The sequence below is a fragment of the Mya arenaria genome, chromosome 15 (assembly GCF_026914265.1).
Source record: "Mya arenaria isolate MELC-2E11 chromosome 15, ASM2691426v1".
In the NCBI taxonomy this organism is placed as follows: domain Eukaryota; kingdom Metazoa; phylum Mollusca; class Bivalvia; order Myida; family Myidae; genus Mya; species Mya arenaria.
In genome coordinates, this window is record NC_069136.1 from 55805487 (window position 1) to 55819781 (window position 14295).

The following is a 14295-nucleotide window of genomic DNA, read 5'->3' on the forward strand; positions in this document are numbered from 1 at the left end:
GTTGTGAACACGATACAGTCTTCAGTTTTGATTATATCTCAATGAAACTTGTACAGTATCTAGATATCCATTAGAGCTCGGTTCCTTTCAAAAACCAGCCAGATCTGCCCATGAATGCCTAGATTATGGGCCATGAAAGTTTTAAAGAAATGCTTTCTATTTTTAGCCAGGTCTGCATGAGCAAATTCTATTTTTAGCCAAGTTTACATGTACATGTAAAATCAAGTCTAGAGTTAAGGGAGACAATTTGCAAGTCTAGGATTTTGAGAGACAATTTGCTTTTTGCTTCTGCAGTTGATTTTGTGAATTACTCTGCCTTGTTCTTGTTGAAAGCCCAAAGGCCATTTTTTAGCTTTAAGTTCTGTAGTTTGTGCATTCATCTTAACAAAATTGGTTGTGCATGTTTAAGTTATGCACCTGGTGTCATTACTGGCCACACCCAGGGTTCACAGGTTTGGTAAACATAAATCTGGAAAGGTTTGAAAATCTTTTTGAGTGTTCGTGCATCCATCTCAGCACAATAGATTGTGAATGTTTGTTCAAATTGACCTTAGTGCAATAACTCAATAACTGCATATAGAAATAAAAGCAGATATTGAGTTCTTGCACTAAGGTGACGCAATGTTGTCCTAGGATGCCCTTGACTTTGACCAGTTTTTTTTAACTTTTAAAACTACAGAAATTTTTGCTATGAGTACAGTTTTGAAAGCATTTTTTTTTTGTCAGATGACTTTTACTTGGCACATATTAAAATAGTTCATGCAACTAATCTGCTTACAATACTTTCTGGGCTCAGATGTTGAACATGCCATGTTTTCAGGTTACCCAAACACAAAACAAACTATATGTCTGTTGCCTTTTACCCATACATACATGCTCTGGATTGATATGACCACAAAAGCCATGCCAGTAGAGCATACGCCCTTTTGGGCCTCTTGTTTGCAGTAACCAAGGTTAAAAGAACTGTTATATTTTCACTAATTTAGCTGGAAATTCTATGATTTTAACGTGACGTCAAAAATACATAATTTGTGATGTCAGGTATAATTTTTGACGCAATCGGATTGAAAGTGCGTGTTTGAATGGAAGTTAAGCTTAACAAATGATTTTTGAAAAAATGATGTCGAATGAGCGTACGGAGCAGCGTAGCGTCATAAAGTTCTGTGTGAACGCCGGAATGACTCCTACTGACACATGTATGGAAGTTTACTTGCAGTGGAAATACAGGCAGTACTTGTAACTGACACCTTGTATTTAAGCGGCACAACCGTTTTCTTCACAGCGATACCAACCTTGCCGATATGCCTAGAAGCGGACGGCCGAAATCTACAGATGCCGCCACTGTACAGCAGGTCGCCGCCCTTATTAACGACGATCGTCGGAGGACAGTACATGAAATTAGTGTCATACTGGATTTAGGACATTCTGTGATTCACAATATTTTAATATCTGAACTTCAAATGAACAAAGTGTGTGCAAGGTGGGTGCCACGTTTGCTAAAACCTAAAGAAAAAGAAAAGCGAGTGTATGTGTCGGGCGAATATCTGCGCCAGTTTCAGTGTGAAGGGGAACAGTTTCTTTTGCGGACGAAACATGGGTACATTTATATGAGCCTGAATCGAAAGTTGAATCAATGTTATGGAAAAGGTCCCCGCCACCGAAGAAAGCCCAGATGTCCAAGTCAGCAAAGAAGTTTATGTTCATCTTCTTCATGGGCTCAGCCGGGATGCTCCTCCAGCATGCCGTTCCTGCTGACTCCACAGTTAATGCGGCTTTTTATCAAAAGGTTTTAAACTCATTTATGTGTTTATGTTTTCTTTTACTTCATTTAGATATAAGTAATTTAAAAAACAAATGTTTTTCAGAAGAAATCATATTCTAAAAGAATAAATTGATAAATCGAGTACCAATGTCCATTTAATGTGTCTGTAAATGTTTAGGTCATACGACGAGATCTGATGAATGCACTTCGGAAGGAAAGGCCTGAGATGAACTTGGATGCTATGTTATTTCACCAAGATAATGCACCAGCACACCGCTGTCAGGAAACTATACTCACAATCGATTTTCTGGGCTTCAACAGACTTCAACACGCTCTGTACAGTCCAGATCTCGCACCCATGGACTTTGCAGTCTTCCCTAGGCTTAAAGCAGACTTACTCGGAAACCGATATGAAAATCTAGACCATTTACGCATGGCCTGTCCGTTCAATTGTGCGATCATACGATCAAACCTGGTACTCGGGTATTTTCAGCAAGTGGGTTGAAAGGCATAGGAAATGTATCGCACACAAGGGCGAATATTTCAAGAAGGAATGAACACTGGCATTATATGAAACGCCTTCTTCACGTCGTGTGTCGTTAACGTTGTGCTCAAAGTGCGCCGTCCATGTGTTTATTGGTAACTTTGATACAGTGTTATTTTTATATATCTCAACGAAAATGAATTAAATTTTCTTCATTGGTGCAGATATGTTTGTTGTTTTAAACCATGTAGATAATGTTTCAAAATTACCATAGCGGGCATTTTTATAGATCGTGTGCACGGACTTTCCGGACAGCCCTCGTACATTGTACTGATCACGTGCTTGATGTCAGAGGTCATGGTTCAGAATCGTGTAAATAGTCGACTGCTTTATGATGCAATAAAATTAGTGGCAATACTTTAATGATTCAATGTTTATTATTCAAGACAATATTCAATTGGCGTTTACGGACACAAATACAAATTAAAAGTTGGCACATGTAAGAATCTTTTACGCTTAACAATGTGCATAAGCATTAAAATAAATAACTTCTAAACAAGAATGATTTCTTGCTTATCTGATTAGATTCGGAGTTGGCATCATAAAATTGGACCATTCTCAATGCTCATGATCATTCATATTTAACTCGGCGGTAAGCCAGCCACTCGGAGGAACTTGGGGGATTTTAGCGAGGGCAACAGTTTTACCCTCGGAGGAAATCCGCGATCATCAACTTTATCCCTCGGAGTAAGCGAGGAAAGTGGGTCTAACTCGTTGAGTGTACTGTTCATGCATGTCACTTAATCATGAAACAGTTTGGGGCTGGTTGCCATTCTCCTGGGTTGGTATTCAATATTGGTCTTAATCAGATTACTTGTTATTAATAACTGACCAATAGAGTGGTTGAATGATGTACCGCCCCATGCATTGTTCTTACTTTTGGCCTCTAAATGATAACAATGCAGGAAAGAACTTAATTAAGTTATTTTAATAGCAGGATATTACAGGGTGCTACAACTAATTGCATAGATGAAATGGATACTGAAAAAACATTTGCTGTTGAAGATTATATTAGGCCAAAGTGTTTTAGCAAATTTTTTTAATTGAATTGGAGTGTTAGATGATGTACAAAATTATGTGCAGATGTATTGAGCTAGCTTTTATTTTAATTTAGGGACGTAGTAGAGTGTCCGCCTATAGAGCGAGAGGTCATGGGTTCTATCCCCAATGGAGGCATATAGCAATTTTTGCAGTCTGTTAAATTTGATACCCTACATTTATAATTCACATTACACTGTTAAAAGCTTCAAGGTGATTACAAAAATTGACCTTAGCTTTAGAAATTTGGGGACATATTTCAAATAAGAGGGGAAGTATACCGGGGTTTTCAATATGTATATAGCAGCACTTGTATTGCCTCTCTCTTGAGATTGCTTTTTAGCGACATGGTAGAGTGCTTGCCTGCAGAGCAAGAGGTCCGGGGTCGATCCATACCAGAGGCACAATTTGTGCAGTCTGTTTAATTCAGCACCCAGCATAAATAACTTCAGGTTCATGCACTACAAGCCTTAAGATGATTTCAAATTGATCTTAGTCTCAAGAGTGTCTGCCTACAGAGCGAGAGGTCGTGGGTTCAATCCAAATGGCGACACTTAGCCACAGTTGCAGTCTGTTATAATATGTATATATTACGCTTTCCCTTTATCAGTAAGAATCAAGCTTTAATTACAGTATGAATTCATTTTCCTCACAGAATCATGCAGCAAACATCTTGTGAACTAGCTAACATCATTGAAATTGTGGGGAAAATCATTAGGCATGATCCTTGAAGTTTGTCTTCGACTCCTAGTTAAAAACAGATGTTTGAAACATGTGCAGCCATGACTGGGCCATATCCTTGAAATGTGATGTGTTATTGTGCTGTAACTGTTATTAATTGTTTGTTTTTTTCTGTGGTATGGAACTTGTGTAGAACAATGTAAAATTTGCTAACTGTTCCTTGGATATTGTGTTATATAAAAAGATAAATTGCTTTGAGAAAATAATACATACATAAAGTGTTTACTGTTTTGAGAATTGGCTTTTTAAAGGTATATATATATATATATGTGTCTTTCATTGGTTACTTTTTGACTTGCTAATGCAATGTAAAACATTTAATTAAATGAAGATGAGTGATTTCTTTTAATTAATAGATTAGTGCTGCATTAATAGGACAGTAATTAAATATTAATCAGATATACTAAACATAATTAAATTTTAATTAAAAGGGCATTTTATTGAAGAGATCTGTAATTGTAGATGGTTTAAACATTTTGCATGTTATTTTAGAATATGGTATGTTTGCATATTTATAAACCATATAATAATTAGACTGATGACTCAACCAAGGATGAATTGAATGATGAGGATGATGTTGATGTTGGTGATGATAATGATGATGATGATGGTGATGACGATGATGACGACGACGATGATGAAGTCGACGATGGCGAAGTTGATGATGATTTTATTTTGATGATGAGGATGAGGATGTCACAATGATGATGATGATGATGATGATGATGATGATGATGATGATGATGATGATGTTGATGATGGTAATGATCATGATGATGATGATGACGCTGATGATGCTGATGTTGATGATGATGAGGAGGAAGAGGAGGAAGAGGAGGTGGAGGAGAAGACGGATGTTGATGTTGAGGATGATGATGATGATGATGATGATGATGATGATGATGATGATGATGATGATGATGATTTAAATACGATGGATGTTTAAGCATGATAATGATGTCGATGATGCTCTTATGATGTTGATGATGATGTTATGATGAGGATGATGTTGATGATGATGATGATAATGTTGAGGATGAGGATGATGATGATGAGGATGTCATGATGATGATGAGGATGATGATGGATGACCTATATACAATGTTTAAGACATGTATATGTTTAATGAATTTTGATATTTTACTAGTAAATTAACTATTATTCAGACAAGAAAAGCAATGTACGTCTTAGCAGACAGACTGAATTCTCTATAGTTCTTTTCATACAATAGTTAAAACAACTTAAACATACTACAGCTGATTCACATTCGTATTATCCACTTGAGTTTAAGTTCCTGTGATACAAGAAAGTACTTAAAAAAACAGTTATGTTATAAGAGGAAGCGTCTTTGTCTATTGTTTAACACAGTCGCATAGTTTAGTAAACAATATGTCAGGAAAAAAAAGTATAAATCCTGACTCATTCTTTCGATTTATAATATAATATATCATAGCATGCAGTTCTTAAACTTTTAAAATTTGTACACAAAGTTTTTCGATCCCAATTTGGCCAGAAAGGCTGAGAATGTTTCCAGAAGAGTTAAGGAAGGCCACAGAAGGGTTCCATGCAGAACATCACAATTGGCGACTTCTGCTTTCTTGGAACCCTTCTTGAGACCTAGTCGATGGCAGCTCTAATAAGAGTTCTTTTGCCTTTCAAAATTCAGTCATATCCTTAAGTCATTATCAGCAGTTAATGTCCAAGAAGATGCACTACTCTGCATACTTCCTGTACCGAGTTATTGCCCCTACAAAAGAGCACTTTGAAATTGTTTTTTTTACATACAGGCATGTGTTTCGTTTCCAAATTACTGAGCATCTAATGGCTTCAGGGACTGATTAATAAAAGTTGACTGGTTGCCTCTGGTTGTTATTTTATTTGTTGTTTAAGTATTGACACTCCAGTTTGCTTCAAATTAGAAATCAAGAGAGCTCTAAACAGGGCTTCTATAAAGCAAGTTTTGCTTCTGCAGCAGAATGGTTGACGCCCTCTTTGGCCCCCATTGGGTGCCTTACGCACCCCCAAACCCATAGTGAAAATGGTATCAGCCCTTCAGCTACTTAAGGTCTAAATCACATCCATGTGCGTATACTTTTCAGTTTAAAATTGTTGCCAAGATACTTATGGACCTTTAAATGCTCCAAGAAATTTGCATTCACAAATCTTTCAAACTCTGGAACCAAACTGTGGGCGTGTGTCAGAGGTTGTGAAAATAGTTTGTTTTTCCCCAAAAAATAATATCTATTAGTCTTGTTCTAAATGCAACTATTAGTCATGAATATGAAGCAAACAGAACGGTTGTATCATTAATGTTTCATGAACTTATAACAAACCACAGAAATGCCATACACTTAGAATTACAGCAATAACTGATCTAATTTACTATCAAACAGTAGACCTGTTATATTCATGAATTATTTGGGATGGATGTTGTTAGGTTTCAAAACAATAGCATATGTATTTTATGAGAAATCTGCTGTTGCTGTAAAAAGATGTAACCTGTGCTAGGATTTCCTGTACCGATTATTTCTTTACTTACAGTGAAGTCCCAGTCTTAAGCTTAATTCAGTTTTCCACACTAAAGTGTGACTTTATTCCACATTACTAATGTTTTCGCATTCTCTTATTCACGATATAGATAAACATCACATTGCTCAATATTCTAAAGAAAATTATTTCTGGAGCAAAACATGTTCATGAGCAATACGCTGGACTTAAGTATAACTTTTTACTTAAAATTATTTTTCTTTAACATATTGAACAAATAGTTTTACAAAAAATAATCTATTAGAGAATATGCTTTTAAAAAGAGTAAATCATTAGTCATTTTGATGATAACTGGATGAGCATTAGAAAGTGCTAAATACTGTGCTCTTGTTTGATATTTATATGTTTAAATATGAATAAATGTTATTTCTTTCAGATGATGGTCAAGCTAATGTAGTGGACATGAATAGTCACATCCAACAGAGGGGTCTGCCCCCGACCCCTACACACCATGGTCACGCTGGTTACGAGCATCGCCCACCTCCCACACCCCGGGAGATGTACTCCGGCATTAATGAACAGGTACTGTGAGCAACAGTTATATCAATGCCAAGAAGCTTTCATTGGAATATGCTTAACTATGAAACAAGAAAGACAATTGATGCATCAAAGGGCACCATGAATTAGTTTGTTAAGTTAACAAATTCATTGGAAATGAATGACAAACAAGTTATAAATATAGGTGTTTTTAAAGCATTCTTTAATCAGTTTTAATTAAATCGCAAACACTACATGACTTCTCTCATCCAGTCAATGTGTATTCTATGATACATATATTTTATTTTATGCAATCTTCAAATTAATGCAGATACGCAGGTAATCTTGATTTGTTACTCATGAATAAAGACTTTTCATTCATATGCTATTAATGTTTACTTATTTCTCTGTTATCATATTAAAAATCTTTTTATAACAGTTGCATGTTTTGTTATTCATTTGTTGCATTTATCAGGGATTCAATACCTAAGTTGTTCAAGGTAACATGCAACAAGATAGCATTGCCGCTTGGCTTGAATTTCCCCAGGTTCAAGGTATTTTAGCCGGTCCTTGGGAGTTCGAATCAACTGGGTTAAATGAAGCGTATAAACTTAAATAAACATCAGTGTGTACATGCAACACACTTCAGCACAGCATATAAGCATGATTGATACAGGATCAGTAATCAACAGTTGCATGGTACTGATTTTTCTCTGTATTTTCACTATTGGACACAATAAGCGAAATTGACAGGCTTATAATAAAGCAAAATATGTGTATATGACATGATAGTTCAAATTTTTGTTTTTCAGCATGGTGACCACAGGAAGCATGCACCGCCTCCACCAAAGCGAAATCCGGACACAAGACTTAGTACTTCCTCAGTGTCGGTAGGTGGGACAAGGGACACAATATGGTGGAAGTTTTGGTTGTGAAAAATTTCTTAGATATATTTATGCATCCAGCCTGCTGCTTTTTTTTAAATAACTAGGTACACAACGATCACTAAATTAAAGATCACTAAATTGACAATACATGTCAGATTTCTAGAGATCTCCTCAGGGGATTTCTATTAGATAAATCAGGTTATGTTGACATTACCCAAGGGGATTTCAACATGAGCCCAGGGGAATTTTGACACATCTGCAAAAAAAAAACATTTTTTATTTCATATATGCTGTATTGTCTTGAAAGCTATCAAGGGAATTTTGCCCTCAAGAGGGATGTCATTTTGAATTGTTCTGTTCTGGCTTTTTTTGCGTGCTCTACTTTAGAGCATTTTTTTCAACTAGCATTGATTATTTTGCTGTTAACATTGTATTAAGAACAGTAAAATTGCGATAACTCGAGGATGCTAGTGATCCAAGGTTTCGAATTATCCATTTTAAGCTCCTTATTTTCAAAGGTTGAAGTCAAAGCAACTCTGGTAGTAATATACCCTGGTTTTATTAGCTCTACTGGCCAAAGGCCAGAAGAGCTTATGCGATGGTAATGTGTACGTAGTATGTGCATCCGTGCGGTCGTGCCTCCGTGCGGGCGTGCGTTCGTGCGTCTGTAAACAATTGCTTGTGAACACGATACAGTCTTCAGTTTTGATTGTATCTCGATGAAACTTGTACAATATATAGATATCCATTAGAGCTCGGTTCCTTTCTATAAATGCCTAGATTATGGGCCATGAAAGTTTTAAAGAAATGCTTTCTATTTTTAGCCAGGTCTGCATGAGCGAATTCTAATTTTAGCCAAGTTTACATGTACATGTAAATTCAAGTCTAGAGTTAAGGGAGACAATTTGCAATTCTAGGATTTTGAGAGACAATTTGCTTTTTGCTTCTGCAGTTGATTTTGTGAATTACTCTGCCTTGTTCTTGTTGAAAGCCCAAAGGCCATTTTTTAGCTTTAAGTTCTGTAGTTTGCACATTCATCTTAACAAAATTGGTTGTGAATGTTTAAGTTATGCACCTGGTGTCATTACTGGCCACACCCAGGGTTCACAGGTTTGGTAAACATAAATCTGGAAAGGTTTGAAAATCTTTTTGTGTGTTCGTGCATCCATCTTAGCACAATTGATTGTGAATGTTTGTTCAAATTGATCAATGTTGTCCTAGGATTCCCTTGACTTTGACCTTTTGACCAACTTTTTTTAACTTTTAAAACAGAAATTTTTACTATGAGTACAGTTTTGAAAGCATTTTTTTTTTGTCAGATGACTTTTACTTGGCACATATTAAAATAGTTCATGCAACTAATCTGCTTACAATACTTTCTGGGCTCAGATGTTGAACATGCTACGTTTTCAGGTAACCCAAACACAAAACATAAAGTATATGTCTGTTGGCTTTTACCCATACATACATGCTCTGGATTGCTATGACCACAAAAGCCATGCCAGTAGAGCATAGGCCCTTTTGGGCCTCTTGTTTATTTTCAAATTCTTTATTTTTTATTATTAAAAAGCAAAACTACATCAGTAATTTAACAATACTTTTGAAATATTACTGCATAATTTATTTTACTTGTTCAGACAATACAGATTTTGTCATACATGATGTTCACTTCATGCTGGGACCGTTGATTTTTTGCATTGTCAAAATCGCTAATATATATAATAAATTTGAATGTGGGATTGATCAAAGTTCCTGGGGATTTTTCCCCGCCCAGGATATGGCATGAAAAATGATAAAATGTAAGAAGATGTATTTGTATTTTAGTCTGTGACATCGCAGGGGATGTATGAAGAAATCCATGGACAGCCTACATCACCTTCCTACCACCATGATCCTAATCATCAGTATTACCAACAGCAGCAGCAGTATGGTAACCAGTCCCCAAGACACATGCCAAATGACCCCAAAGATCCAGGCCGTGCGACAAGCCAACCATTTTCCTATGGTGCTCCAGGTGCGCTAATGTCTCCACAGTTGAAACATTCTGAAAGACCGGTCACAGTGTCTGATCCAAATGTGCCAAATTACAATCAAAATGGACATGGTCAATTTCATGGCCAAGCACAGCAAAGGCCAACGCATCCGAGCCCAACTATGGGCAGAAAGTTGCAATATGCGGACCAAGGTGTAGTGCCTGGAAGTCCTGCAATGCATTATGGAAAGACTGAATCAGTGTTCAATCCCCAACCACACAGACCCCCACCCCATGGGCCTCCTCCCCCTGTACCAGGGGAGATGCAGGGTCAACAGTACATGGCAGCTGCTGTAATCAAGCCAAAGTACCCAAGCCCACATGGCAGCCCAAGAACACCGCGGCATTCAGTGCCGCATGTTGAAATGTCTCAAAGACAACAGTCTGTGCAATCACCTGTATTACCACAAAGACTTTCTCAGAGAAGCAAATCAGTGCCGTATAACACTGAGGATGTGGATTTACCAGCCCCACCACCTTTGAGGCCCCTCGATAGCTACCTGGGTGCAGCCCAGCAAAGCGCCCGGGCCCCCTCTCCACCCCTCCCTCCCCCTCCCCCTGAGCTGCTAGAAAACCTGCCACCACCAACAAATTCTAATCAAATTTCTGCTCATCCCAGCTATGTGCCTCAGTCCGTGCAGCCAAACATGGCTGCCCAACAAGGTTTTCCCATGTCGTACAATCAACAACAATTGCCCCAACAACAGCAGTACATTCAGCAACAGCAGCAGCAGCAGCAATATTACCCTGAGCCTTCTGGTCCACCACCTCCTCCTCCACCACCAGTTTCCTCAATTCCAAAGAAACAGACAGGGCAAGTGCCCCCAGCTGCCAAAGGAAGTCACTCTCCGGGACCAAATAATGTTGCAGTGGCTGCCCCTGGATTTGCAATGGGAGGTAATCAGCCTGAACAGAGAAGGGCAGTTAACTCTGTAGCTCAAAGTTCCAGGGAGGTGTCACCTATGGAAGGAATGCTGAAGGAAATGAATAAAGTGAATTTGAAAAGAACGGGTAGGTTGACCTAAAAAAGAGTCTTACTTTTGATATGTAAATAATTCCTTTATATTATTTAAAAGCCCTTAATGAACAACTTTATATATAATTTTGTATACCTTCACTAAAAATTGTTATTAATTTTTTTTAAATTAATATATATTGTTATTCCTTAAATTATCTTTTATTGATATGTTTAAATGGCTATTGACATTATCAGACAAATTAATATAAGCGCTTGTTCTGCGAGAATGTGCTCTTAGACTTTGGATGAAATGTTGCCCCTTGTGAAGTGCTTAAATGAGCGACATGTTTTGACAATACTAGTCATTGAGTGAACATTCCAAGTGCATGTGCAAAGTTCATTTCTATCTTTGCATGCCATGCTTGTATGAAAATAAGGAATTTAATAGGCAATTGTGCTATGATTTATTAAGTAATTGAATTAAACAAAAAATTTGATTTGAATTAACTTTTGTGTAAGTAATGCATGATTTGTAAGCATGGTTCATTAAGGATGTAACACATTTGTTTAACCAAAAGCTTAAGTGTAACAACATATTAACAATAATATTTAAGTTTTAACATAATTTGCTTTAATTGCAAGTCCTTTGCTTTGGTCTGTTAGAAGGGGAAGCAGACGGGCAAGAGATGATGTCAGCAAAAGATGAGTTGTCTAACTTTAAACTGCGCCAGACCACAGCTAGAATTAAACTGTTAGAAAAAGATGGTACAGTGTATATGTGTTTCTTTTCTTATGTGTGTTTTTTATACTTTGACATGGCTTATTAATTTTAAATTGCACAACATTATAATTGCTCGTCTTGTATTCTTTAGCTTATAAATCTGCAAAGATAAAACATTGCATGAAGCTGAATGTGCGTTTTAAAGAAATAATTTAATATTATTTTTTTGCAGAATGAAATGTCTGTACAAGGCATAGGAAAAAAGGGCATTTTTGTTTTAATTAATTTTGCTTGCGACTCAAAAACAATGCTTAAGCTTATTATTTAATTAAAAGGAATAGTTATGATATGAAAAATAACATCTGCATTTGCTTTTATAGAAACATGTTTTGTGCATTGCAAATTCTGTGATATTTTGTTCATAGCATGGTATATCAATAACAATTAACCAAGGTAACATTTTTTTAAATTGACACTTTTTTTGTTTTTAATTGACACCTGTAACCATTCCCTCCCAGGCCTCAAGCCAACAACAGACGATGTCCCACCCCCAGCACAGCAGGCCCCTCCCCCACCTGAGGCCCCACCCACTACACTTGCAACCCAACCTGAGTCCCAATATGTGACCCCAGTAAGAGCCCCACAAGAAGAGAGGGACCCTGAGGTCGTGTCACCCAGACAGGCAGTCAACCTGTTCAAGAAGATGGAGGATGCCAGTAAGTAAAATGGTGAACAAAAGGCCTATACAGGGATAATTCTATGTCAGATTTTCAATGAGAGAATTGCTCCCATTTGTCCAAAATTGGTGAGAGAATTTTAATTTCAGTGAGATTTTTATAATACATGGATAACGCAGTGATAAAACAATGCATAACAGTAACTTGTTTCATGAATATCAATAATTTACAAATTTACAATATATAGATATATAGATATAATATATACACTTGTTTGACTAGAAGAAAACACTTGTGAACAGTTCAGACATCATGAACATTCATACTCATCATACTTGAGCAAAAAATAGGATTTAGTCATTTTTGCTGAAAGGTGCATTGACTTTTTGGGGGGGAGATGAAGCCTTTCCATTTTTGTTTTCATCTGAAGCTGGTATTTTATTTTGGTCCAGAGGCTTTTTTCAAGGAATGCAAACAACATACTCTGATTAGACATTTTGACGCTTCCGATATTGTGGACGCCTTTAAAATGCAGTGAAATCAGTGTAAACAAAATTATTCCGGGTCGCAAAAATGCTTGAAAACATGTGCATGGACCATATCGATCAAAACATTTGATAAGACAAATGCATTCAATGTAGGGGAGGCAATTCGTCAGTAATTCAATTAATATAAACAAGATGCCATCTGCGACTACGATGCTTTATTTTGTAAAACAACAAAGGGAAAAGGCACAAAATACACAAACTGTTATCAAGCACGAGAATATCTCGCATTTATGTGATTTGGATGCGATAGAATTACTAGAATTATCCCTGCCTACAGTTAGTATAATTATAGATAAATGGACAAATTATCAACTGGTTAATTTTTTACTAGTGTGCACGTAAAAGAAATTTGATTGGTCAACAGTAAGTATTGGATAAATATCGACCAATCACTAAACACTTTGGTTAACTTGATCAATACCAAAGAATTTACAGGTTATATATGATTGACTTTTCTCAACCAAGTTTACAGGATTAATCAAAGCGCTGATAGCGCTGCATGAACAGGGTTTTATACGGGTTTTCACCATTATGATTCACGATAATTTGTGTATTAAGAAGGTGCTGATATGTTGCACAGTGAATCTAAGAGTCCCTGTGTAAAACAACCACAGGGGCCGCCCCAGGTTTATTGAAGCATGTTGGTAAATGAAAAAATAATATTTTATTGACAATAAAATTAATGTCGCTGTGTAAGAAAGCAAACAAGGATGGAGAATGTAACTATAATAATCCAAGCAGAACTCCATCATATGGTGTTACATATGAGTATATATATATATACTAATCAAACTTTCCTCATTGGAAAGAGTTTGCCTGTTATTCACAAAACAACTTCGAAAATACAACAGATTAAAGAGAAATAGTTTCTTAATTAAAAAGATGAAAATTGTAATGATTTATTTCAAACAATTGTAGATGAAACACCTAAAAAAGTTATTAAATCCTCGATATTTTCTCATATTTTCTTCAAACCAGCAAAAATAGAAATCAATTCATTTCAATAAAATTCCATTTTCAAAAATAAACGCACAAACATCCGTCTATACGTTCACTATAGAAAGTGCATATATATAAAATAAAGTAAGCATAAAATATTTAATTTCAAAACTTGTTTTCCTTCATTGTCTATATGGTCAGCAACTCTCTTCTTTTTCAATATCGTCAAGTAACTCTTCAGCACTTTAGCACGTTTGTTATTCCCAAGTGGCCTATCGCATGATGTTTTAAGCAGGGAAACTGTGCGATCATTGAGATCAATGAGACCATTGTTGCTTTCTAGGTAATTCCAGGTTTAAGATGAGAATACATTTGTAATTCCTAAGCGAGGGTGGGTCTATATGTCCAGGTTACAACATGTAGC

General features: G+C 36.5%; 1 protein-coding gene across 8 annotated transcripts in view; it reads left to right on the forward strand.

Moving 5' to 3' along the window:
* Positions 1-14295, forward strand: part of LOC128219899 (unconventional myosin-XVI-like) — a 104529-nt gene that overhangs the window by 52050 nt on the left and 38184 nt on the right. For 7 of the 8 annotated variants that reach the window (XM_052928047.1, XM_052928050.1, XM_052928052.1 and 4 more), the window contains exons 32-36: positions 7009-7154; positions 7922-7999; positions 9821-11039; positions 11650-11751; positions 12226-12423. In XM_052928047.1, the coding sequence (XP_052784007.1) occupies positions 7009-7154; positions 7922-7999; positions 9821-11039; positions 11650-11751; positions 12226-12423 (1743 nt within the window). The remainder of the gene's footprint in view (positions 1-7008; positions 7155-7921; positions 8000-9820; positions 11040-11649; positions 11752-12225; positions 12424-14295) is intronic. The other variant, XM_052928051.1, reaches the window with a different exon arrangement.